Source organism: Passer domesticus, chromosome 15 (genome assembly GCF_036417665.1).
Source record: "Passer domesticus isolate bPasDom1 chromosome 15, bPasDom1.hap1, whole genome shotgun sequence".
In the NCBI taxonomy this organism is placed as follows: Eukaryota; Metazoa; Chordata; class Aves; order Passeriformes; family Passeridae; genus Passer; species Passer domesticus.
In genome coordinates, this window is record NC_087488.1 from 2,933,998 (window position 1) to 2,959,713 (window position 25,716).

The 25,716-nt window shown below is 46.1% G+C and overlaps 1 protein-coding gene across 2 annotated transcripts in view; it reads left to right on the forward strand.

Annotated features, from left to right (window-relative positions):
* ADCY9 (adenylate cyclase 9) overlaps positions 1-25,716 on the forward strand; it is an 82,913-nt gene extending 57,197 nt beyond the window's left edge. For both annotated transcript variants that reach the window (XM_064390900.1, XM_064390901.1), the window contains 6 exons: positions 1,398-1,500; positions 4,845-5,053; positions 11,452-11,611; positions 14,466-14,614; positions 17,906-17,947; positions 23,598-25,716. In XM_064390900.1, the coding sequence (XP_064246970.1) occupies positions 1,398-1,500; positions 4,845-5,053; positions 11,452-11,611; positions 14,466-14,614; positions 17,906-17,947; positions 23,598-24,783 (1,849 nt within the window). In that variant the 3' untranslated portion in view covers positions 24,784-25,716. The remainder of the gene's footprint in view (positions 1-1,397; positions 1,501-4,844; positions 5,054-11,451; positions 11,612-14,465; positions 14,615-17,905; positions 17,948-23,597) is intronic.

The window sequence follows — 25,716 nt, forward strand, 5'->3', positions numbered from 1 at the left end:
TAAAAAAAAATGCTTCCCACATGCCATCTTGTGCTGGGAGCTTCCAAGAAAACCTCTTAGGCAAGAGTTCCATAAAAATAAACAGAAAATAACCCTGAAACCAAACCCCCTTAAAAAAAGAATTCAGGCACGGACAAGCTCTGTAGGATCTTTCTTTCAGCTTCTTCATCTGCTTGGAATTTGACCTCATGTGCATCTCTGGTTTTTGCTCAGAGTCACCAGCTTGGAAATTGCCCACTGTGACTGTGGCTCTGGTGCTGCAGTTCCCAGGGTGGGAACAGCACTGGGAAAGGAGCCACCCCATTTTAGATTGGGAGGGATTTTAGAAACAATTCCCTGTAAATAACACATGGAATCAGTTGCTTGGAAATGAGAGGAGATTCACAGGCAGGGAGGAGTGTGTTGGGAAGCTGCTCAGAGCAGGGGGGACGGGCTGGCCCAGCCACAAGTGCCACAAGCAGGTGTGACCTTGCTCTGTGACCCTGGGCACGGAGCACTGGGTGCTCTCGAGTCCCTTCAGCTCCCTGGCACTGCTCAGGGGTGAAAAGACTGGCAGATCAAGTGCCACCAGGAAACTTCATTCATCACCCTCATACTGCTGGTGCAAAACTCAGTTTTTTAGTTTTCTTCCAGAGGATGGGGAATAAACTCAGCTTCCAGTGATTGAAGCTGCTTTTGTGTTGTTGTGGGACTTTTTCACCTTCTGTAGAAAAGATGAAGGTGAAGGAGGGCATAAACACCCTGTGGTAGATGCTGCCTCTGGGTTTTTAGCCCTGATGTCATTAGTTGTCATTGCCTTTGTTGATGGTGCTGGTCATTCCAAATCTCCCATTTCAGAAGTAAATCTCAGCTCTCCATCTCTTCTCTGCAGCTTGGATCATTAAGGGAATGTTCCCAGTTGAGTTACAGAGTTATTTTAGTGTCTGAAATAACAAGAAACTGCTGTTTTCTAAAATGGGCAATGGGGTTTTTTTTCCCCATAACAATTTGTCACCTTTGTCATCCTTGGCTTGCTTTGAGCCATAGAATTCCACCCAAGACACAAATATCCCACAGCCACGTGTCTCCAGAGGCTGTGTGTCTGTAGCAGCAATTAACCTTTACTATTTGCTGGCTTATGTTACAATTATCTGTACTCATCAGTTAGATCTGGTAATTTGCTGGAAGGACTTGTTAGACTCTTCCTGGAAGTATAAAATTTGCTTTTTTTGTGGAATATTTCCTTTCACTGAGCAAGTGATTGGGTAAGAGGATACTTTGGTGATCAAGAAAGAAGAAAAACCACAGGAACTTCAAAGCCAAGTGCCAGCATCCCTAGGAACAGCAGCCACAGTCTGGGGGGACCTGAAGGAGGTACAGCTGAACAAACTGATGTTGATTTTGTCTTCTCTCTTCAGCCTCATGAAGGATTACTTCTTTAAACCACCTATTAACAAGCTGAGCCTCAACTTCTTGGATCAGGATCTGGAGATGGCCTACAGGACCAGCTACCAGGAAGAGGTGTGTTTCTACTGCATTGGTTTCTGTCTGTAATCTGTCTAAGCCACTGTCTGTCCTTGGGGTTTTTAACACATTTTGTTGCAGCTGTTTCATGACAAGGGTCATGAAATGTCCAATGTGATTTGCTGTTTGATATTGCTGCCTCTGAAAAGAGTCTCCTTTCAGTTTATTATAGAACTGTGGAAGGTTTGGGTTGGAAAGGACCATAAAGCTCATCCCATCCCACCCCTGCCATGGCAGGGACACCTTCCACTGTCCCAGGCTGCTCCCAGCCCTGCCCAGCCTGGCCTTGGGCACTGCCAGGGATCCAGGGGCAGCCACAGCTGCTCTGGGCATCCTGTGCCAGGGCCTGCCCACCCTCACAGGGAACAATTCCTAATTCCCAATATCCCATCCAGCCCTGCCCTCTGGCAGTGGGAGCCATTCCCTGTGTCCTGTCCCTCCATGCCTTGTCCCCAGTCCCTCTGCAGCTCTCCTGGAGCCCCTTCAGGCCCTGGCAGGGGCTCTGAGGTGTCCCTGGAGCCTTCTCCCCTCCAGGCTGAACACCCCCAGCATTCCAAGCCTGGCATCAGAGCAGAGGGGTTCCAGCCCTTGGAGCATCTTTTGCCATGCCCTGAGTCTAGTGCAGTGTTTGGGCTGGAAATCTGAGGTACCCTGATTTTCTCCATGTTCAGGTAATGTTCCAAGTCTTTAGGGTGGCCAGAGAACCATGCTGAGATGGTAAGGACCACAACTTACCAAAGTAAAGGACCAATTGCTGCTTGTCTTCTCATCAAATATTCTAACTTTGAGAATGGTAACTTGGAATTTGATTCTTGTTTAGTCACAGTTTCATGGTTATCCCTATGGAATCCAAACCAGTGCTGAATTCCAATGTCCTAATTCCATAAGTGTGCAGCTCAAAACACTGGAATTGTAAGGAGCAGTAAATTGTAAGGAACTTGGTGTTTTCTTCAGGATTCTGCACTGAGTCTAAAAACTCCTTCATTCCTTTGGGGGCTAATAATATCACAGGCTTTCCACAGCCCTGGATTGTCCTGCCTGACTGATAGGAACTAGCAAGATAGTTTAAATTTACCTAGAGTGACATTAGGTGTCAGTTGGAGCTGAGGCTGCATTTGACCAGTAGCTGAAAAATTGCTGCCAAGAAAAGACAAATGCTCTGCCCTCTGCTCCTCCTCCTCCTCCTCATCCTCCTCCTCCCTGCTCCTTCTAATGGCTCTGGTGCTTCTCAGCCTTCCCCGCTGTGAGCACTTCATTTACTGACCTAGCATGAAATATTCATGGTTTGTTTTTCTGTTTGGGGCTCTTTCTCTTTCCATCTGGGGCTGTTTTGTGCTGTTCTGTGTTTTGTGGAAGCAGCAGCAGCTCTGGAGGGCTTGGCAAGTGCCAGAGGCAGCCCGAGATAAGCGTCCGGCAGCAGGAAGGGGAGCGGGCCCTTCCCTTCCAGCAGCACTGAGCTGCTGATGTGGGTGATCCCTCTGCAGAACTGCATCAGGATAAATGACATGTGGGTCTCTTTTCTTCCCAGTGTGTGCTGCATCTGAGGGCAGAAGGATTTCTGCTTCTGCTGTTTGTTGCTTTCAGTTCTGGGCAGTGTTGTCACATTCTCTTTAACAATATTTGCTTGTTTTCCAATACTTCCAGGTGACACTTCACTTAATTTATTTTATTTTACCAAAGGAAAGCCCAGTTGTGTTGCAGTTCAGTCTCTTCACTTTGGTCAGGAGCTCCACGCTCATCTTGCAGCACTGCAATTTGGTGCTATCTCTCTGCATAAAGTTCCTGTAGCAACAACAGAGAGAAACTTCCTGTGGCATGCAGCCTGCAAAATTTGCAAACTGTAAAAAACATAGTAAATCAAGTAGTTTCCAGTGGAAAGATTGGAAAGAGAAGCAAAGCAGGGATAGTAAAGCATATACAGATGGACCTATTAATGTGGCTATGTAGGAAATGCCTAGAAAGAGCAGAAATGCGGCCTGTGATTTTCTTAGTAGCAAGCTAATAATTTTAAAATTATTACATAAACCTCCTTGAAAGTGGGAATTTTCACTCTCTATTAGTAACTCTGCAGCACTGGGGCAAAAACCTGTTAAAGCTTTAATGTTAGCAGAGTTCTGGTTGAAAACAGCAATGAAATCTTCTTTTGGAGAGTGAAAAGATTTGACAACAGTCCAGCTTCTCTAATGGCCTGACAGTCAATGCTGCTGAAAGTGACTCCCAGCACCCCTGAATTCACCTCTGATTATACAGTGCCAGCTGCTCAGGTTGTGATCCCTCCCTGGAATCAACTCTGCTTCCCAAGAGCCTTCATCTGTTCTCATTTGGAAATGAAGGCACTACTTAGCACTGTTAGGGCATCTTTAACTCTGTCACTTGGGGACACGGTGCTGCTTCCCTTCATTCAATTGATGGGACTTCACCTGTGGATGGACAGGATGCTGCCACCCCTTCAAGTTCAAAGGTAATTCTGGCCCTGAAGTGATGCTGGCTGGATTTGTTAGGTTGCAGAGAGGTACAAATGAGGAACAAGTTTGTTTCCCAGTATTGCCGAGCACAGGAAGTGTTCTGAGGAACAAAAGAAACTTCCAAATTAAACCAGAGTGCTCCAACTGGGCACCTTCATGGTGACATTGATTACATAATTTATGTTTTTCTATGGAGCTTGCTTTCTAAACTTGGGTAGATACAAACAGTCCTAGGACTGGGCTCACCTTCATAAGGCAGGAGCTCATGATCTGGTTTTGATCAGGACTAGTCACAGTAGCACAAAGCACAGCTGCACAAGCACAGGGCCAGGCCAGGATGGGATGGGAATGTGTGGTGAGGGGTTATGGAAGAGCAGAACTGGATGTCCTGGGCTCTGATCAATTTGAATTACACAGCTTTTAATCTGGTCTGAAAGGGAGATGTGAATTCTGCCACAGTTGTGACTGTGGAGTGGTGTTAGAAGGGTTTTTTTAAGGTTAAAAAGGTTATAGTAAAGTCTGTTATTATTTTAAATTAAAATAATAGAAGAAAATATCGCATAATTTATCTTCTACTTATTATATGAATGTTTCTTTGCACAGAATAGTGAATTTTCATGTTGTTTTATTTCTGTATCATAATAGTGTGTGAAAATCACCCCAGGCTTGGGGGCTTTGCCACCAATACTTCTTCTCAACAGGGTCTGCTGAGGGAGCTGTGACACCATCAAACCACCTCTTCTTGTTTCCAACCAGTGCTTACACTGGATTAATGCAGTGGCCAAAATTTCCACATTTGTTAGGAGCTGCTGTTCACCCTCCAGCTGAATTCAGCAAAATACCATTGATTCCTTTCAATCCTTGTGCTCCACACAGGTCATAAGGAATGCTCCAGTGAAGACCTTTGCCAGTGCAACCTTCAGCTCTCTCCTGGACGTGTTCCTGTCCACCACAGTGTTCCTCATCCTCTCCATCACGTGTTTCCTGAAGCACGGCGTGGTGGCGTCCGCGCCGCCGCCCGCCGCCGTCGCCGTGTTCGTCATCGCCATCCTGCTGGAGGTGCTGTCCCTTGTCGTCTCCATCAGGTAAGGAAAGTGGAGCAAAGCCTGCAGAGAGCAGGCTGGGCAGGAACATTTGGTTTGACAGCATCCCAGGAGCTGGCTGGGACGGGCTGTAGGCTTGAAGAGCAGAGTCAGTGCAGCCGAGGCTCATGGCACACCCTGTGTGCCAGGAATTGCAGCAGAGCTGTGACTCTGACAGAGGTCACACAGGGAAATGGAATCTGCACCCCATCCCTGCCCCTCCTGCTGGTCCTTGGGATGCCACGTGCCACTGTATGTCTTCTGTCCTCACAGGACCGTCAGAATTCAAACAGAAAACTTTGATCTGTCCTGCAAACAAACCCACCCAAAAAACCACTCCTTTAAACTCCCAGATAAAAGTACAGAGTTCTGGGGTTAAAAATGACATCATGTGTCACAGCTGCAAAGAGCAATGCTGCCCTCAAAGAAAGAAAGAAGAGAAATTGCTAAAGGCACATTGTTCACTTTTTTTTTTAAAGTTTCATGGGTTAACATTGAGATAGTTCATGTTTTCTGTGTCTGACATACGACAGGAGTGCAGTGTTTCCCCAGAAGGGCAGGGGCACTGTTCTGTCTGCAGAAGGGGTGGCACTTGGCAGGGCTGTGCTCAGAGGTGCCAACCCCACACCTGAACCCTCATCCTGCCCCTCAGCCTCTCCTGTGCCCTCAGAGCCGTGGCTGCAGGTGCCAGGTTTTTAACAGCAGCTCCTCATTCCCATTTTGCACCAGTCACCCCCAGTGCTGGGCTGTTCTGGGCTTCCAGCACACTGCTGTGGTGACTCCTCCATCCCCAGGCTTCTCCCACACTCAGAGCCCTTGGTTCAGTGCAGCTGCTGCTCCCCGGGTGTGATCTGCACAGGTACCCCTGTAAGCTGTCATTAACCCAGGTGATCGACCTGTTAATGAGCTGATTGTTTGTCTGGACCTGTGGGAGCCAGTTCACTCTGCCCTCCTCATCCTGGTGTCCCTGCACTTCCCAGACACAACAGCAGGATCAGGACGGTGTGTGCAGATGGGTGTCCTCTCCTGGAGTTCTGCATGTCTGTCAGGAATGTGTCAGTCAAAATGCTTTTGTAATTACGAGCTGGAAGCAATTTCTACTGCTGTTTCAAAAGAAACAAGAGATTGCAGTTTGCACTCTAATTTTGACTTTGCAGGGTTGAGGTAAAAAACACTGAATTAATGTAGTCACTGAAGGAATTTGTGCCTCGCTGGGCATATAAATGTGTGCAAGTGGATTTACATCAAAGCTGGCATATGGAGTAGAGAGAAGCCATCTATGAAATGCTTTTAAATATAGCATTTCTTAGCAGGTGTGTTTGGTTGTTGCAATGTGAATGGTTTTTAGAAAATCTAGAAATTCAGGGAGTTAAAAGCTGTACTGGGAGATGGTTGAACTGGTGGAGTTGTCATTCTTGCATCAAAAATGCATTTTCCCCTTTACAGAAGTTCCTGCACTCTGGTTTGGGTGGGGCAGAAGTTTAATTCCAGGCAGTTTTCAGGCAGCTCTTTCGGGTGGTCTGGGTTTGGTGGCCATGAACTTGTTCAGCTGGGAACAGCTCAATCACTACTTTACAGAAGTGCTGCTTTCAGCTGTCCAGGTGTATTTGGAGAAGATTTGTGTTCACTCACTTTACAGGTGAATTCTTACTTCATTTTAGTATTTTTCAGTTTGTTGTTTTCCCCACAGGACATTGCTTTTGCCTTACTTTGTACATTTATAAAAATATTGCTATAATCTTAGAAATATTTATAGGTAGATACATAAGGTTTTATTGCAGTGCTGCTTTGTAATTGGTGGTTTATGGGTTCCTTAAGGAGAAGGAAAATTGTTGTTTTCAGTCTGTATAGTCAAGAGTTGGCAAAGTGTTTTTATCTGTGAGTGGCTGTGCAGGGGTTTGGCTTCACTGCAGCTCTGTGCTGTCAACCTGACCTGTGATCTCCAGACCCTTCAATTGTCCTGTTACCTGGGATCCAGGAATGGCTGGATGGGGCAAGTGACCACTGCCTTGCCCTGTCCTCTCCTTCAAACCAGCAGGGATGTTTTGAATTTACCTTGTGTATTTGCTTTATAGTAAATACCTAAAATACACTTCTGGGCCACCCCAGTCTCCATAACCTGAGGCAAACTCTGTGCAGTTCCTTTGGGCAGGGAGGTGAAAATCATCTTTTTCCTCTTCAAATCCAAGTGAGAACTGCTCCCTCTGACCACTCATTATGCACAGAAACAGTTCAGAACTTCCTGTGCAGAAATGTCATCCCAAATGACAATCACAGAATACCACCGAGATATCTTTGGGGAGGAGACTGGACTACAATGCTGGGCACAATCCCAGAATTTCAGGAAAAGGGATTATTTTAAGACCAGAAAATTCTTGCCTAAGTTTCACATTGTATTTTCATTATCATGATGCTAAACACCCTGCCTTTAAATCAGCTAAATTTTAATGAAATCCAGGACTCAGCCTAGCAAGGGCTCCCCTGGCTCAGTGCAGCTGATGGAGGGAAGAGGAGAGCACAGCACTGTCACAGCCTGGGCAGTGAGAAACACCTTAAAACTTGAGTTCTGCAACAGCAGAAGTCCTCATGGAGCAAAGCTTGCGAGGGAGAAGGATGTTTTGATTCCTCTGAAGTGTCTGATAATAAATTATTGGAGTACCTATAGATGAGCATCCCACTGTTAGCACAAGAGCCACTTGAAAATTAATTGTATAAAGCTGCATGCAAAAATTGGTGCTTCATTTGTGAGCACGTGGAAGATGTCATCTCCTCTGTAAATGTTCTCTGAAGAATGTCCTTCTGCCCACTTGAAATGCAGCTACTTTGACAAGCTCAGCTGAAGTGTAAGAGATCCTAAAGTTTTCTTATTTAAAAAAAACAACTTTTGTCATTGAATGTAAAACAATGTGTGATTCCACTTGGGGAGTCTGAGCAGTGGCTCTGCAGGAGTAGGGGTTAAAGATTCTGCCCAACAGCTGCCCAATATTGAGTGCAAATATAGAAGTTTTGTTCACTAGATAATTTTGACATCTTGTCCTCGAGTAAAATTGCTTATAAATAGTTTATTTAAAGAAATGTGTTGCTTTTGACAGCGTGCTTCAGGGAAGGCTTGTGGGTGAAGGGTTGAGGGCAGAAGAGGGGGTGTCTAGCCCTGTTCAAGAGAGTGAGAGGTGGGAGCACTTTCAGTTGATTCATGAATTCAAAAGGACCTTTCTAGCAGCAAAAAGGAATCCTCTGGATGAAGGAAGCAAGTGCAATCCAGCAGTAGAAGGGAAACTGTTATGTGACCAAAGAACTGCCCTTTTCCTGGTGCTTCACCTTCCCAGCCTTGCTGAGGTGCCACCCCCTGTCTGTCCTCAGCCAAGACCTGTGGCCAGCATTGGATCTTCCTAAATTCCTCATGACCAGGAGCAGAAATTGCTTTCTGCCCCTGGAGCCTAATGAACCAGATCTGTTAACACGACTGATACAGAGTATTGATGCTGAGGAAAACAATGTAGTCTGTTTGCCTTTATTTATTTCTAACATCTGGTATTTAATATCCCACCAAATTGCTGCTATGCCAAAAGCTTTTGATTTGAACTCTGGGAATTGATTTTAAACTGCCAGTAAATACAAAAATGATGGTAACAGTCTCCATTAGCCATTAATCATTTATGTCAAAGTTACTAATTTGAACTCCAGCTTGTGTAAACAGCTCAGATGCTTTAGCATTTAAGCCCTGTTGAGCTGCCCACTGACACTGCATTATTTACTGATACTGCCCTGTAGCCATTAAATCTGTCTGCAGCTCTCACTGCTGTCTGGATTTAATGCACCCCTGACTTCCTGTGCTGGGAGCACTGGGCTGGATTCACTGCTAAGGAGGAGAATTCCATGTGTAATTCCAGAGTGCAGAGCCCCACACTAAATCCCATCCTGAGAAATCAGTGCAAGAAGGTGAAGATTAGCAGGAGAAAGGTGGCACTGCCCTGGAATACACGAAGCTGCCTAAATAAAGCAGTGTCCTCATGGCAGGATTAACCCCCCGAGTTCACCCCTGGATTTGTTGCTATAGTTGCCACAGGAATTTGTCCTGGCATGGAGGCTTGGCAGGAGGGAAACGCAAACCGTGGAGTCCCTGGTGTGTGGGCTGGGGTGAGAGACATGAGCTGGGCGTGTGCCACAGAGCCGGGATGGCAGTGTGGGCACAGGTGGCACCAGGCCGCCCTCACGGGGACCAGCGTGCCCAGGGAGCCCTGGCCTGGCATCCCTTCCCCTGCCCGTGCTCTCAGCTGAGCCCTGGAGGTGCTGGACTGCCAGTCCCAGTGCATGGGCTGCTGGAGGATGGGCACTGGGGCTTTCTTTGCAGAGTTGGGTGGTGATTTCAGGGCACAGGGACAGTTCTGCCAGTCTGTAACCCTTGAGAAACCCCAGCTCTTACTCTAGAGAGCCTTTTGAAATATTTTCTATCCAGTTTTGAATGCTTTGCTGGAAATTCTGTTTTCCGATGGAATGCAGTTAGAATTTTTGGTGTGAATGGAAGTCCATTAAAGTGGGAACTGGCAGATCTGTGAGCACCCTCTCGTGGGCTCCCGATGAATTACAGTGTGTTCCGTCCTCCCAAATTCCTCTTTTTCCAGGAGTTTAGGTATAATTGACAGATTTTAACACATGCAATTAGAGAAGAGTTCTTTATGCTCCTCAAAATACTTGTGATTGCAATTCACAGAATTCCAGACGGGAGAATTAAAATCTCATTCACAAACAATTTCTATTTAAAGGTGTGGAATGAGTGTTAAACTAGCATAAAGAAATTTAAATTCAGCTTGGTTTGTGTCAGGCTTTTATCCAGTATAAAACCTGGTATTTCAGACAACAGGGTTTAAAATGAGTGGATGTCTTTTCTCTTTTTAGAGATATAGGTGATATGGTGTGGTATTTTCTGAGACTCCCGTCAAAGGAGGAAATTATGAATATGGCTCTATGTTCTTAGAAGGCAAATTTATTATCTTATGATATTATATTATATTAAATAATACTAAACTAAAATGATACTAAATAATTTTTAAAAATACAGACAGAAAGCTAAAAGATAATAGTAAAAAACTCATTACTTTCTCCTCCTGATTCTTGACAAAACTGGCCCATAACTGGCCAAAAAGTAAAAACAATTCACATGCAACCAATGAAACAACCACCTGTTAGTAAATAATGTCAAAACACATTCCACAGCAACAAAACCCAAAAAAAGCAAATAAAATAATTCTTGTTTTCATTTTTCTCTGAGACTTCTCAGCTTCTCAGGAAAAAAAATCCTGTGCAAAAAGATTTTTCAGAAAAATATAACAGTAACAATGTGGGGTAATTTGTGTGACTTTGGAGACTGGGAGTTTCATATCTAGTGGGTGGGTTTGGGTTTTTTTTTCAGCTGTGAGCATCCCTGTCCAGACAAAAGGTGATTCTGTACTGTTTGGGCTCTGTAGTGCAGAATCACCTGCTCAGCCTGAGTCTGGTAACGCCACACGTGCCATTAATGGCTCTGGATGCAGCTAACTGTGCTCCACCACCTTTTTACAGCTTCTTAGAAATAATTAGGCACTTGAACAGCAGTTGCAGTTTTTCTCAAGTGACTGATGTTGAGCTTTGAGAAGGAAGTTATCCCAGGGATTTCTTTCTGTGGATAAATACTAGTTTTCTATGCAATGCCCTTGAGCACTGAGCATCCTTTTCCCTTCCCTTATTCATTTTAGCAATTAGAGCTGCTCTCATTTGAGAAGCATCTCCGGTAAGCTGCTCTCCAGAGCTCTTCCACTTGGCTCCTTCATCTTTTCCCAGGTTGGGGCCGTGGTTTTCCCGGCAGCTCCGGGCGAGCGCGGCTCCTTCCCGCGGGGCGGTGCCAGCCGGGCTCGGCTGCTCCAGCTCGGCTCCTCCAGCTCGCAGCCCACGCTCCCCTTCCCCTTCTCCTTCCCTAATGACAGGGAACGAACGGAGCCTGCCTGCCGACTGGCTGGTTGCAACTGGGAGAACTGGTTTGGGTTGCGTTGTGATGGGTGCTGGAGCTGCCCTGCTCCTCAGACGTTCCTGGTGTTATTTTCAGTAGCTTTAACTTGTGAAAGTTTCCCTCCTCCCTGCCTGCTTTATTTATGAATGGAGAGGAGTCTTCCCTCTGCTTAACCTTCCAAGTTTGGCTTTCAGTTTGCTTCCTCAAAGCCACCGTGCCAGGGCTCTCCCTCCCTTTGCTGCCCCTCCTCACCGGAGCAAACACTCAGGCTTCTGGCAGCCAGGCTGGATTATTCCCTGGAGTCACCAGCAGGTGCTCACAGAGCCTGAGTGATGGATTTGAAGGTGTATTATTCCAGGTAAATGAGGGGTACAGGGAGGTGTGCTGCCATTAGTGATCCTGCTTTCCTGTGTTCCAGGATGGCTTTTTTCCTGGAGGAGGTGATGACTTGCACCAAGCGTCTCCTGGAGGTGATTTCTGGCTGGCTGCCTCGACACTTCTTCGGTGCAATCCTGGTTTCTCTCCCAGCCCTTGCAGTTTTTTCACACTTCACATCTGATTTTGAAACAAATATACATGTAAGTTGTTGAACTCCATTCTCTAAAGTGACTGTTTGGAGCTACCAAAGCTTGTTGCTTGCCTGCCTTCCTCCATCTCCCTCCTGCTTTACATCTGTTTGATACAGATCCCTTGGAGGGATGGGGCTTTGTGGATGATGGAATTCCTAGTCTGTTATGTAAACACAGCCATGGTGAAAACTCTCCAACAAAAGGGGAGAGGATACCTAGAAACTCCTGCTGCTTGCATACCTTTTCCTCTTAGACCAAGCACTTCTGCAGGAATTTTTCTGAGATAATGCAAGTGGTTTATCTCAGGATTATTGTCCTGGGCTGGATTTGGAGTTTGGAGTTAGAGAAGCTGTATCACTGAACCTCAATAGTAGGAATAGGAACAGGATTAGTGAGGGGTGTTCTGGCTTTGCAGGGTGAGATGAAGAAACTCAAAGGAGAGAGCACTTGGTACCTAGAAAAGGCCATTGCAGGGGCTGTGGGAATGGTTAAAGGAATGCAATAACTGCCTTCTGAAAAGGAATGGAAAGAAATTGGCATGTTTAACCCAGACACAGAGATCCATAGGAAATTTGGTGTCTCTGTTATTAAAAGCACTCAGAAGGGGAGAACAAGGGGTTAAACATTTGTAGAATCACAGAATGGTTTGGGTTGGAAGGCACCTCTTGCTCCAGCCATGGGCAACAGTGAGGAGGGGGGAGAACAGTTTGATTTAAAAGCCAACTGTAGCATAAAATCAAGGCTTAAAAACTGTGAACAAAATGGCCTCAAGCTGGAGATGAAAGATTGTTTCTCTGCAGGTTTCTCTTAGGCAGCACAGTGTGCAATCCTTCCTTTCCAGGACCTTCAGGGAGTTCTGTTTCACAAAGCTCTTGCTATTTCAGGGCCCTGGGTGTAGGTAATGACCAGATCCTCTTCACTCTTCCTATCACAGCTTATTCCTGGGTGCTGGGGGCTGTTTGTTCCATGGGAACATGTGACCACACATTTTTTGGTCCTTGCTGATTTAAGCACACATCCCGTGGTTATCACAGTCACAGCAGGGTGTGGTTGGCATTCTGTTCCATCCCATGCTTAAGATCATTCTGCAGCTTCTACCTTTTGGAGCTTTAGGGAAGAATTTTTAAGCTGTCAATTGATTCGTTTGTTCATTCAGTCTAATGCTGGTCTTTGCCCTCCATGATTATCAGTAAACTAACCATGGGAATGTTTTCCTCAAGGGAAGGGAGCTGAAAACCTTCAAATCTCTCAAATCTGTCCATTTGATTTTGATACCATCCCATTCATCACCATCCTTGATCATCTCTCCAGATGTTTCAGATAATATCAGAACCACTTTATGAATGTGTTCTCAATGCAGCAGGTCGGGTTGAGTCAAAACACTTCAGGCAGCAGCAGTAAAATGGTGATTTTCATCACCAAACTGAGAATGAACTTTGCTTTCTTTCCTCTTGCAGGTGCTCCAGAGTCGTGGGGCTGTTGGCTCACTCTCCAAGAGATGTCCCAGCTCAGCTTGTGCTCAGTGTTTCCACACTCATGGAGCTCTAGGAAATGGAGTCAATCTATAGAGGGTCAGGTAAGTGTCCTCCTTTACTATGACATGGTTTTGCAAAGTTTTTTTTTATTCATAGCATTTTATACCCTCCCTGGATATAAAATAATTAAAATGAAAATTAACAAAAACAGCCATGAAAGAAAAAAACTTTCCAAAGCCATGCATCCATAGTAAAATCCAGCACATCCTGACCCTCTATAGGCTGGCTTCATGCTGGGGCATCACTTGGAGTGAGAAGCAGTGCTCTGCCTCTTTAGGAGACCTGAAATGGGGGGAAAAAAGTAAGTTTAAGTTATGGGGGTTTTATGGACACTTTTGAAATTAGTTTTATCCGTTTTTAAGTCATTTAAAAAACCAACAGTTGTTGTTTGTGGTTTAAAAATGGTGAATTATGTAAGGATTTTTCCCATACACTGTGTCTGCTCTCAATCACATGCTTGTTTGTTGTGCCACAGGACTGCCAGGCTGCAGAGTCTGCACTTCAGCTGCACAGGACACCTAAAGGGAGAGAGAAAGGGAGAGAGTGATCATTTCATTCTGTAACACAAGCATAAAGCTAGACCAGAGCTCCTTAATCCAAGTGTGGGGTCTCTGGTTTAGCTTGGATGGTCGTGAATATTCTTGGGAAACCAAAATTGGCACATCATTGGCACACTTGAGAGTTTTGAGCACTGTGAGGTTGTTCCTGGGGAAATGAAGGTGCTCTGGGCAATGCACCTGTCCTGCACTTCAGTCAAGTTGTGCAGAGGTAAAGGGGTCTTGAGATGAGGCATTTGGAGCAGAAAATGTGAGCTTGTCCTTTCAAATTCCCACAAGTGGTCACATTACCAAGTGTGAGTTGCCAGTGACTGAAGCTCCTTTTGTCACTGAGATCCTTCCTTGCCTGGGCTCAGCTGTTCCAGGGCAGTGTGGGAATGTTCTCTGAGGGGTAGGTGGCTGAATTGCACTCTGCATTTCCAGTGCAATGGAATTTCAATATTCAGTTTAAAGCAGGCAGGATCTAACCCCAGCAGTGGAGAGGGGGTTCCATGACTTTTCACCTTCATTTTTTCCCTTTTTTTGAGTGAGAAGAGGCACTCAGCTTTTAACCAAGGTAAGCTGGAGGCTCTGGCCATCACTGAAATAACGGGTGTGTGATAAAAATCCAGGGAAAACAGTGACAAACCACCAGTGCTAAAGGTTTTCTGCTGCTGGAAGGGAAGATGTCCATGTTCACGTGGGATCACTTGCTGTGCCCACCACCCAGAGGAATTGCCCAGCGTGGCAGGGCAGGGCAGCTGCTAACCCCCCTCTCTCTCTCTGTTGCAGTACACCATGTTCATGTGTTGTGCCATTCTCATCACCATTGTGCAGTACTGTAACTTCTGCCAGCTCAGCTCCTGGATGAGATCCCTGCTGGCAACCGTGGTGGGAGCAGTGCTGCTCATCCTGCTCTACGTCTCCTTGTGCCCCTCCAGGTGAGCACAGCTGGGCTTCCCCAGGGAAACAAGGGGCTGGTGCACAGCACTTTGCTCTCTGCCTTGACTTCCTCCAGCATCTCAACCTTAATGATTTCATTTCTTCATTATTTTCTTTAAGGATTTCAGAGGGCCCTCTTCTGTGTGACACTCTGTGCTTCCTGATGTGTTTCTAGGACACAGTTACAGACCCACAGAATTGCCTTTCACCACTAGTTTGAAAATCTTATTTTATTAAGGAATTTCCCAGGTATTTGGTGGTGTCAGAGAGCCCAACTGCTCCCCAGCCCCCCTCTGGATTTATTTTTGACCTTAGGAACCACATATTCTTCTTGCACCTCCTTCCTCAGTGCATTTTCCAGTGTGGAAGGCTGGTGCTCAGCTTGAATGGGATCTAATAGCCACTTCCATTCTCAGTTTCCTGCCTTTTCAGAGGACTCTGCAGAACAGTAACCAGAGGAACCAAGATAATGCAGTTTCTGTGCAATAACCTTAAATTTTTCCAATTTTTATCTGATTTTATGCAAGGAGAATTTGTTTGCAGTATTCTCCTGCTGTTTTCTTGCCAAGAGAGTCAAGGGGGTCCTTCCAGCCTTGTACTCCTATTGGCAAAATTTTATCATCAACTTGCACTTCTCAGTGGCTTAAGACCCTCCCTTGGGATGGACTTAGCAAGATCTTCTCAGTCAGTCAGTTCCTCTCCTTCAGAGACCTGCTGAATCATAAAGTGAAAAACATGAAAAAAAACCCCAAACAAACCAAAAAGAGTTTGCAGATACATATTTTAGTGAGTATTTAGCTTTAATTGCCTCTTTAAGTGTCTTCAGTGGTCTCTTTTAATCTTGATCACATTTATATTTTTGAAAAAGGGAGAATAAAAGTCACCTCTTACCCCTGTTCACATCTGTGATTTGAGGTGGCTGTTAGGGTTGAAGGGAGACAGTCCTGGGAAAAAATACCCTGGAGCTGGAGTTGGTTGACAAATGATTTCTGAATCATACTGACTACAGAAAAATCCCTTTCCTGTCTGTCTGCAAAGCACTTGGACAAGGAGGGCAGGGGAGTTCTCTCCAGCTGCAGTGCAGGAGTGTTTGGTTCTGAAGCCTCCCTTGTCTCCTCATGGATTTGTCCATGGTTCAGGATCCCAGGGATCCCAGTGGTCCCCCATCTGTCCCCCAGCACTGAGTGGCCCTCTCCCAGTCACAAAGATTTCTCCCTGTGGCTTTTCCCTTTGTGGCACTGCTGCTTTCACTGGCCAGCTGCAGCTTCACTGGGAGCCATGGAATCACAGAATCCTTGAGTTTGGGAAAGCCCTCTGAGGCCACCGAGTGCAGCTGCTCCCCCAGCACTGCCCTGGCCACCACTGACCCATGTCCCCAAGTGCCACATCCACAGACAGGGCTTTTAAATCCCCCCAGGGATGGGGACTCTGGGGGGCTGTGCCAAGGCTTTTGCTTAAAACTTTTTCCCTAATATCCATCCAAACCTCCCCTGGCACAATTGAGGCAGTTTCCTCTTGTGCTGTCACTTGTTCCTTGGGAGCAGAGCCCACTCCCCCTGGCTCCAAACTCAACCCCAGGTTTGGTTTTCCAGGGCAATTAGAGGAGAGCAGACCCTTGATGCCATTTCTTGATTCCCTGCCTGCTCTTGCCTGATTCCCCCCAGCAGGAGCTCCTGGAGCTCCTTCCTTCCCCACTGCAGCTCCCTGGGAGCTCCTGGAGCTCCTTCCTTCCCCACTGCAGCTCCCTGGGGGCTCCTGGAGCTCCTTCCTTCCCCACTGCAGCTCCCTGGGGCTCCTGGAGCTCCTTCCTTCCCCACTGCAGCTCCCTGGGGCTCCTGGAGCTCTTCCCTTCCCCACTGCAGCTCCCTGGGAGCTCCTGGAGCTCCTTCCTTCCCCACTGCAGCTCCCTGGGGGCTCCTGGAGCTCCTTCCTTCCCCACTGCAGCTCCCTGGGGGCTCCTGGAGCTCCTTCCTTCCCCACTGCAGCTCCCTGGGGCTCCTGGAGCTCCTTCCTTCCCCACTGCAGCTCCCTGGGGGCTCCTGCTAAAGGGGGTCATGGAATACACTCCTGGACAAGCTCTGTGTTGGCACTTTGTGCAGAGAGAAGGACACAGAATTGGGGATTTCCCTGCATTTCAGCTTTATTAAGGGACTGGGAATGGTTCTTCCAAAGGTGAGAGGTGGAGACCTTGCTGTCGTGTCAGGTCACAGCCTCAGCTCTTGCTGAGTGCTAAAGGAGCTCTGTGAATGTTAAGAAAAACCCCATTCTCTTAATAAATGTTACTAATGATGGTGTATTTGCACCTGTGGTGTGAGCAGCAGGGCCCATTAATGGGCAAGGTTCAGAAATCCTGGAATATGTTGTTATTTCATCCCTCAAAAATAAGTATTTCAAATAATCGAGCTGTTCAACTACAGGTCTGAAAAGGTGATTGATAGAACTGATCCTAAATAAGTCACACAGGTTCAGTCAGTGAAAACCCATTCCTTCTGTTTGTTAATAATCATATTTTATTAATCTCTTACCATGATTCTGATAATATTTTTGTCATGGTGGCAATTGCAGCCCTGTCTGCCCCACAGCCAGATCCATCCTGCACTTCTACCTCCTTTTCCAGTTCCCTGAGAGTTTGATCCTCTCTTGCTACTTGATTGCAGTAGAGAAATTGTAATACAAGTAAATAAGTGCTTGAATTACTTATTTTCTCTAATGGCATCTTAAAACATAGGTTCTGTGTTAGGATCTTGGGGATTTGGGAGGTTTTTTTTGGGGTTTGGGTGGTTTGGTTTGTTTTGTTGGTTTTGGTTTGGGTTTTTTTTTGTTTTTTGTTTTTTTGTTTTTTTGGTTTTTTTTTGTTTGTTTGTTTGGTTTTTTTTTTTTTTGCTTTGTTTTGTTTTGGTTTTTGTTTGGAAATGTTGGGGTTTGTCTCTTTGTGTTTTATGTTTAAAATATCTATGCTGTGTGCTCACATAAGTTGAAGGCATAATGGAGTCTTAAGAGTTCTGGGATTGCTTTTCCCTATTTCCAGGTAAGATGGGATTGTTTAACAATTACTTGTTCCAAGCATTACAAAGTTCCAGTTTCCCTTTACAGGGATTTGCAGCTCTGGCTGGTTCTCTCTTCCCAGCAGATAAGTCATGTTCAGACAAAGTTTGTGTGCAGTTATCTGGTCTGCAGTGCAGTTCTTGGTCTGTGCAATAAGGAAGTTGAAAATTCTGTCTGGAATGCTGCAGGATGGTTTGTTTATTGCTTTAGCTTTCCCTCTGAAATCAGTGTTCTTTTCATTTCAGCTCCATGGAAGCTCCTCATCTAGATTTGGCACAGAACTTTAGGTAAGCTTTATATGAAATTACCATCTTTATATTCAGGGATAGAAACATTTTCAGTGAATTACATGTAGCAAAACTTTGCATCCACAGTAATAACTTGGGAATTCAACAAATTGGTTCAGCAAGTTGTGTTTAAGCTCCTCGTGTAATTTCCTTTACAGATTACTTGGGTATGACCAAAACTCATCAGGGCTGGTGCTGCAGTCACAGAGTTGTGTAATGATATTTTCTCCTTAAAATTGGATTTCTAGGAAATAGAACTATGGAGGAACTATTTAAAACAGCATCTGTTTTTCCAGTAGCAGCAGTTTTTAGAGCATTATCTGTCCACCCTGAGGTGTTTGTTTGATTTCCTTGGCTGATTTGCACCCTTCAGAAGCAGTGGGAGTTGCATGCTCTCACAGCTGGGCAGGTGAGAATTCCCTGGTGTAGAGGAGCTTCCTGTGGCAAAGCTGGATGTGCAGCCAGGATGGGCTGTGACAGTCTGGGCCTGGCTGTCACCTTGCCTGGGCAGGGCAGGGAGTCATAAAATTGAGAGCAAAAGAAATTTTAGCCTGCAGCCTTTCAAAGCAACCAAAAAACCCTTCCTGGGTAATTAATGGCCCCTTAAAATAAGTTTGTTAAAGATTCACCCTGGTGATTTCAGTGATGAGTTTCTCTTGGGTTTATTGCAAGTTTTTACAGTACCATTTGAAGTGTTTTTACTGGTTTTTGCTATTAGACAAGTGTGTGTTTGCTCATTGCAAATTTGGGGGCAATATTTGGGCCATGCTGGGTTAGACTGAGCTGTGGATGTGTGATTTTGGTAATGCATCTAAAAGGGGTTTTCAGGAGCTTGTTCCTTGTCCTGGGAGGATGTGTCAAAACAAAATTCCTTTCTAATAACTCTCATCTCCACAAATGCTGTGGTAGTTTAGAAAACACGTGGGGTTCAGTACAGAGGGATGGGAGCAGAGCTGCTTTGGGTTTCTTGGGGTATTTCTTCACCAAGGACAGCACTTCCTACACTGCTGGGGTTTGGGGGGCTCTGGCTTTTCTTACAAGGATTTTCCTTTTTCCTGGTTTTGATTAAGTAAAGTTCTTTTTTTGTAACAGAATTGCAGTTCCTTGAATCCAGAATGGAAATTTAAAGCCAAAAGAATAGAGGGGGCTTTTGGGTTTGGTGGGGTTTTTGAGTGTGGGGTTTTTTTGGTAAACATCAGTGTGCTGATCACTCCAGTAGTGTCTTAGGATCAGCCTTAATTTGGATCCTTATTTTTTGTTTGTGAAGCTTTTGTGCTGCTCAGAATTACAAACCTCTTCCCCAGCAGCTCAGAAGGCTCCTGGCCAGCTGCTAATCACTGATCAATAATTCATCCTCCTTAAATCTTTGACAACTGGGTCTTCCCCACAGTGACAGAAATCTGGGAAAGATCACCTGTCAAGCACTGTTTTCCTGCAGATATTTTTCTTCCATAAATATCTAACTTCTAACTGATGGCAGGGGAAGGTGAGAGTTGCTGAGGACCAAACCATGGAGGTGTCTCTGGTGAGCAGCTCTGGAGTGAGGCTTTCCCTCCTTCACAAGGCTTGGCTTGGCAGTGACCAAAATATGTCACCTGTTAAACATTTCTAAACTTCATTTTTCACTTTTTTATTAGGATGTTGTCTGTGCTCCTTCAGCTGAGGAAGAGACCCATGTGCTGATTGTGCTCAGCACTGCCCTTCAGTCCAGCTCCCCTGGCCTGACCCTGCCCAAGCCTGGACATGAACAAACATTGGAAGTTAAGAGAGAGAACTGGGAGTTAATCCTGTTCTGTTTCTGCCATTAAACAGAATTTGGCTTCTTTCTTTAGGGCTTTTATGCTGTATATTATTCAATACCACATTTCTAGAGTACAGAATTTCCCCTTTTTTCTGGTAATGGACTAATAAAAGGTGAAACTCTCTTAGCCTAACAAAATCTTCTACTTCAGCTTTCTGCCAGAATTACATAAATCAGATTCCTGCTTACCCCACTCAGCACTGAAGTTTTCCCATGTTCTAAGAGGACTGGACAAGCTTGTGTGTTGCCTTAATGAGGTTGTTCCCTTTCCTTGATCAGGAATAGAGATAATATTAATGTTGCCTGGGAAGAGAGACAGTTGTAATGGTAATGAAGCCTGAGCACAGAGTTCATCTCTGGACTGGCTGTAAACACAAACGTGGAGTTTCCCTTGTTTTCCAGGCAGCCCAGGTCTTCAGCCCAAAGGATACAACCATGAGCTTTGTCTCTGAAGCAGGAAACATTTCCCATTTTCATTCCTTCCTCACCTCAGGGCAGGTGGGATGTGCCACTTTCCAGGGTGGCTGCTCAGGGGGAGCAGCAATGGCCACTTGGGTGGAGGCTGCAGTCACCTGGCTGCAGGGAAGCTTTGGAGGCATCCACTGCATGTTTCCATGGACAGCAGCAGTTTGATCCCCTTTTCCACACCTTTCCTCCCTGCATTCCTCTCTCACATTTAGCGGGCAGAGGCATCCTCTTTCAATATAGCAAGATATCCAAATCCAAGCAGGGGTTACTGGCTCAGAAGCAAACTGGCTTTCCAGAAAGCTCTGGAAGTGGAAGACCATTATCTTGATGATTTGTGATCAAGCCAAAGGAGATTCTATCTCTGGAGTCTCACTTGTTCCGTGTTCACAGCCTGGATGGAGGTGCCAAGTTAATAGTGAGGGGGCTGTGCCAGGCAGCATTTCACCAGTTTGAGTTAAAGAAACACTGTCAGCTCAAGAGCTCAATTTGAATGATTTTTAAAATCAGTTTTCTGCTGCAGCGCCTCATAAAAAGTAGACTTGAGAAAGATTGGGTAGGGGGGTTGATTCTTTCTGTTGGAGGTGTGGGAGAGTTTTTCTTTTTGTTCCAAAGGATGACTCCAGGTCATGGCTGCTGCCTGGGAGAGGTGATTCAGGTGATCTACAGCCCTGTAGGTGCTGTGTCCTGGTCACTGCAACATCCTCAGGCTGCAGTTCCAGATGAGGCTGATGCAGTTGCTCTCTCCTTCAGGGATCAGGGCTTTCCATACTGATCCACAATGGGATAAAAATGACCTGCTCTGGAGAAGGGATCCCACCCCATTCATGGCAGGAGTCAGTGCACAGTGATCACATCCCAGGGCTGGAGCCAGGCTGAGCAGATCATGGAGAGCTTCAGGAATGGGGAGTGGGAGGCAGCAGCTCCTTCCCTGAAGGCAGATCCTGCCTTCTTCTGCTCCTCACACAATGTTTGTGGTGCTCACCTCATCCACTGCAGAGGAGTTAAAGTACTTGGGGACTGTTTTGTACAGCAAACTGTAAATAAAAAGCCCTTAATGGCTTAAATAAATCCCTGTGGCAGGAATGTCTGATGTTAGAGGGGATTATCTGGATCAAACTCTTACTCCCAGAGCAGTAACAGAGTCACTGCTCAGATCCTTTCACAGATCTCTGCCCACAAGTTGTGTGAAATAATGAACTCAGATTCAGAGAAGAGCCTGAATTGTGCTCCTTGATCCAGATTCCCTCCTCACTTCCTCTTCTTACTTTCCAGGATCTTTTCTCTTACCTACATCATTTTGTTTTATTAGCCCATCAAGCTGGAAGGGCATTTTGTCACCTCCAAAATAGGGGGATTAGCAGGGATTGTATTTCAGGAATTGTTCCCTTCTGGTCATTAATTATGGAATCATTTAGGCTGGAAAAGACCTCCAAGATCAGGGAATCATAGAATAAAAGGGACCAACAAGGGTCATCAAGTCCAACCATCATCCCAGCCAAGGCCACCACTAAACCATGTCTTTGTCTCTGACTTTGTCTCTGACTTGTCTTTCAAGGGAGGGAATAAACAGGTTCACAACAGAGGTTCTGTTGAGCATCAGGGTGGAAGGAGAGTCTTGGTACAGCAAGGAACCTGATGGTGGGGCTCTGCTTTCAGTTGGGACATCTCCTCCTTTCATGGTCCCCTTGTGAAGAGGGAGTAAAATGAATACACCTTCACTTCTCTGCAAGAAGTATATTTGTGGTAGAAAACAAAAGAAGTAATTTTCAATGTAATCTGTCCTGTCTTTCATCTGAAATTCAGCCTGCACTCTGTATTGAAAATATTTCACTCACCAGAAGCTTTTTTCCCCATAGGATTTCTGTAAAAAAGGGAACAGATACAAAGACTATGGCACAGAGAAATGTTTTTGGATATGGGGCACGTTCATCTGTCTCACAGCTGTGCTGTGGTTTTGTTTCATCACACTTTCCTGTCAATCAAATATTTGAGAATGAAACTCAGAAAAAGAAACTATGTCTGTAATAAAGTTCAGTTCTGAAATATATCCAAAGTGAAAACCCGTCCCCCATGGACATGAAGCAACAAAATTAACTCAGGAATGTTTTCATATGTTACAGTAACAAATTCAGCCTTCTCTTCTTGAGGTGTGGCTCCAGTTGTGCTGAGTTTTAATCCCTTCCTGCCTTCCCAGAGAAATGCAGGCAGGTGCTGAGCATGGATTCCTTTCTGGCTCTCCAGGAGAAAGGTTGATGTGATGCTTTCCCTTTTCAAACCATCTCTTAACTCAAAAAACTTCAGCGCATGTCTTCTCATATCAAATCTCAAGCTTTGGCATCATTTTATCCAAAAAATGCAGTTGGATCCCTGCAGAAATGACTGCATGCCAAGCTGTCTGCGTTCAGCCTTCGCTTCTGGGAGTGCATAGGTGGGGCCTTCTCAGATTCAGTTTGTGTCTTTGCATCTCTGCAGAAAGTTGAGATTGGAGAGTGCAGATGTCTCCTCGCTCAGGGTGGTTTGGCACTGGCAGATGCTCCATCAGCACCTCATGATCTGCTTAGGCAGGCAGTGAACTGTCGAAAGGATCTGAAGTATTGCTCCCAATCTATGGCAGACAGGAATTTTTGATTATTTTATGTAATCTTGGCACTTGGAGAAACTTTCTGTCTCCGCCATGAAAAGCTGAAGTGATTTTATCATAGAAAAGATGTCAGCACAGCCATGTTCCCCACTTCCATGCAGTTCATAGAACCCCAGACTGGGCTGGGTCAGAAGGATCTTAAAGCTCATGAGGTTCCAACCCCCTGCCATGGGGTTCTCCACAATGTATCTTTTACAGGGTTATCTTCTCCCAAACCCTTCGTGTGTAGCATTAAAGGCACGTGACAAAGGTTCCTGGTCCTTGGTGAGGACACAAGGGAAACCACAGGAGTGTAAAGCAGCTGGTTCTGAATACTGGAGGTCATAAAAAAATACAAAACCAGCTAAATTCCACAAAACTCACAGACACCCCCACATAGAGACACTCAGTGCACTCAGATACCTAAACACACACACAGGTACATTTTTACATGCAGTGTTTTTAGCTATATATTTAGATATCATAATAACTGTTTCCTTCTTGAAGTCCTTAAAACAGGATTGGGCTGTGCCACTGAACATGATGATAAAGAAATACTTGGTGGGTTTAAGCAAGTACTTGGTGAGTTTAAGAATTCAGTTAATTCTTTGGCATTTCCTTATCAGCAGATGGAGTTCTCAATGGATATTTTATAATTTAGTATGTATTTCCCATACTTCCTTTTCCAGCATTTCTAACCGTGGGGCAGGGCTGGCAGTGCCCTGAGTTAAATGCGCCTGTGTGTTCTCCCCTCTGTGCAGCTCCAGAAAGAGCCCGTGCAACAGCTCGGCGCCGAGCGAAGCGCGGCGGCCGGCGGAGCTCCTCGGCCAGGAGGTGATCCTGGTGTCCTTCCTGCTGCTCCTGCTCGTCTGGTTCCTCAACCGCGAGTTCGAGGTCAGCTACCGCCTGCACTACCACGGCGACGTGGAGGCCGACCTGCACCGCACCAAGATCCAGAGCATGAGGGATCAGGCTGACTGGCTGCTCAGGAACATCATCCCCTACCACGTGGCCGAGCAGCTGAAGGTGTCCCAGAGCTACTCCAAAAACCACGACAGCGGCGGGGTGATCTTTGCCAGCATCGTGAACTTCAGCGAGTTCTACGAGGAGAACTACGAGGGTGGCAAGGAGTGCTACCGAGTCCTGAACGAGCTCATCGGGGACTTCGATGAGCTGCTGAGCAAACCCCACTACAGCAGCATCGAGAAGATCAAAACCATCGGGGCCACCTACATGGCGGCGTCGGGGCTGAACACCTCGCAGTGCCAGGACAGCAGCCACCCCCACGGGCACCTGCAGACCCTTTTTGAATTTGCCAAAGAAATGATGCGGGTGGTGGACGACTTCAACAACAACATGCTGTGGTTTAACTTCAAACTCCGGATCGGCTTTAACCACGGCCCCCTCACGGCCGGGGTCATCGGCACCACCAAGCTCCTGTATGACATCTGGGGGGACACCGTGAACATCGCGAGCAGGATGGACACCACCGGCGTCGAGTGCCGCATCCAGGTGAGTGAGGAGAGCTACCGCATCCTCAGCAAGATGGGGTATGACTTTGACTACAGGGGGACGGTCAACGTGAAGGGCAAGGGTCAGATGAAGACCTACCTTTACCCCAAGTGCATGGACAATGGCATCGTGCCCCATCACCAGTTGTCCATCTCTCCAGACATTCGGGTTCAAGTGGATGGCAGCATCGGGCGGTCTCCGACGGATGAGATTGCCAACCTGGTGCCTTCTGTACAGAATTCTGATAAGATAGCCCATGGCACAGATAGCTCAGAGGCCAAGGACATCCTTCCTTCCGCCAAGAAGCTCCAGAAAGACGCGGCGAAGGCAGAGGAGAGGTGCAGGTTTGGCCAAGCCGTGGAAAAGGATGACTGTGAGGAGGGGACTGAGGAGGTCAATGAACTGACAAAGCTAAATATCTCTAAGAGTGTATGATGAACTGTCAGAGTTGCATGAAGTGCTCTGTCCATAGAAACACACAGACTTTTGCAATTGGCAGTTTTCTTTTCCAAGAGAGACCTTCTCCACACCTGGGTTGTACGTTTGTGTTCATTTCGGACCTGGGGCTGTGTGGATCATGGCTCTTCAGGGCTTGTTTTCATCCATCTCTCTCCTCCATGCCCCAAACCACACCCCAAGCTCCCCAGCTCCCTGTGCAACCATCTTACAGCTGAGTAGAGGATATTAAGTGCCTTCAGATATACTCCATTGGACTCCCTGTCAAGGTACAGAGGCCCCAAGTGAAATCATAGCTTTGGGTATTTATCTAATTTTAAAGAAAAGAAAAGCTGTGGTTATATCATTTTTATTGTTGTTTCTCACAAAACACTTTTTTTGGCTAATGCAACTCCTTGGGTTTTTTATATCTCTCGGAACAATGTTTTACTGTTATCAGACCTTTTGTATGTAACACACAGACATGTGCATGTATCTACCATATGAGACTGCTATAAAGTGCCAGTAATGCACCACAAGAATGTCTGGGCGGGGGGTGACCCCCTTGGGGTGGGCTGGAGGGGGACTTGTGCCGTGGCTCAGCCTTTAGTTAGGGCAGGAGGAAGAGCTGCTGCCCTTCTGTTCTCCTTTCCCGATGCTTTCTGCAGCCTCCATGTGCCATCGTGTGCTTTGGATACACTTCTTTCCCATATAGCCAATGAGTTACTGGTCCGTGGCAGTGGAAGGAGGGTTGGGACAGTGCCAGCTCTGGGGACAGCTTTCCAGGAGCAGGAGAGACCTCGGGAGTGCTGCAGCTCAGGGCTCCCGCTCCCTACGCAGCTCAGTGGGTGAAGGTAGGTGACGTTGGTGTCTCTGAGCTGACTGGAGAGAGACAAAGAGAGAAGCAAAATAAATGTTTTGGGAATGCCTTTA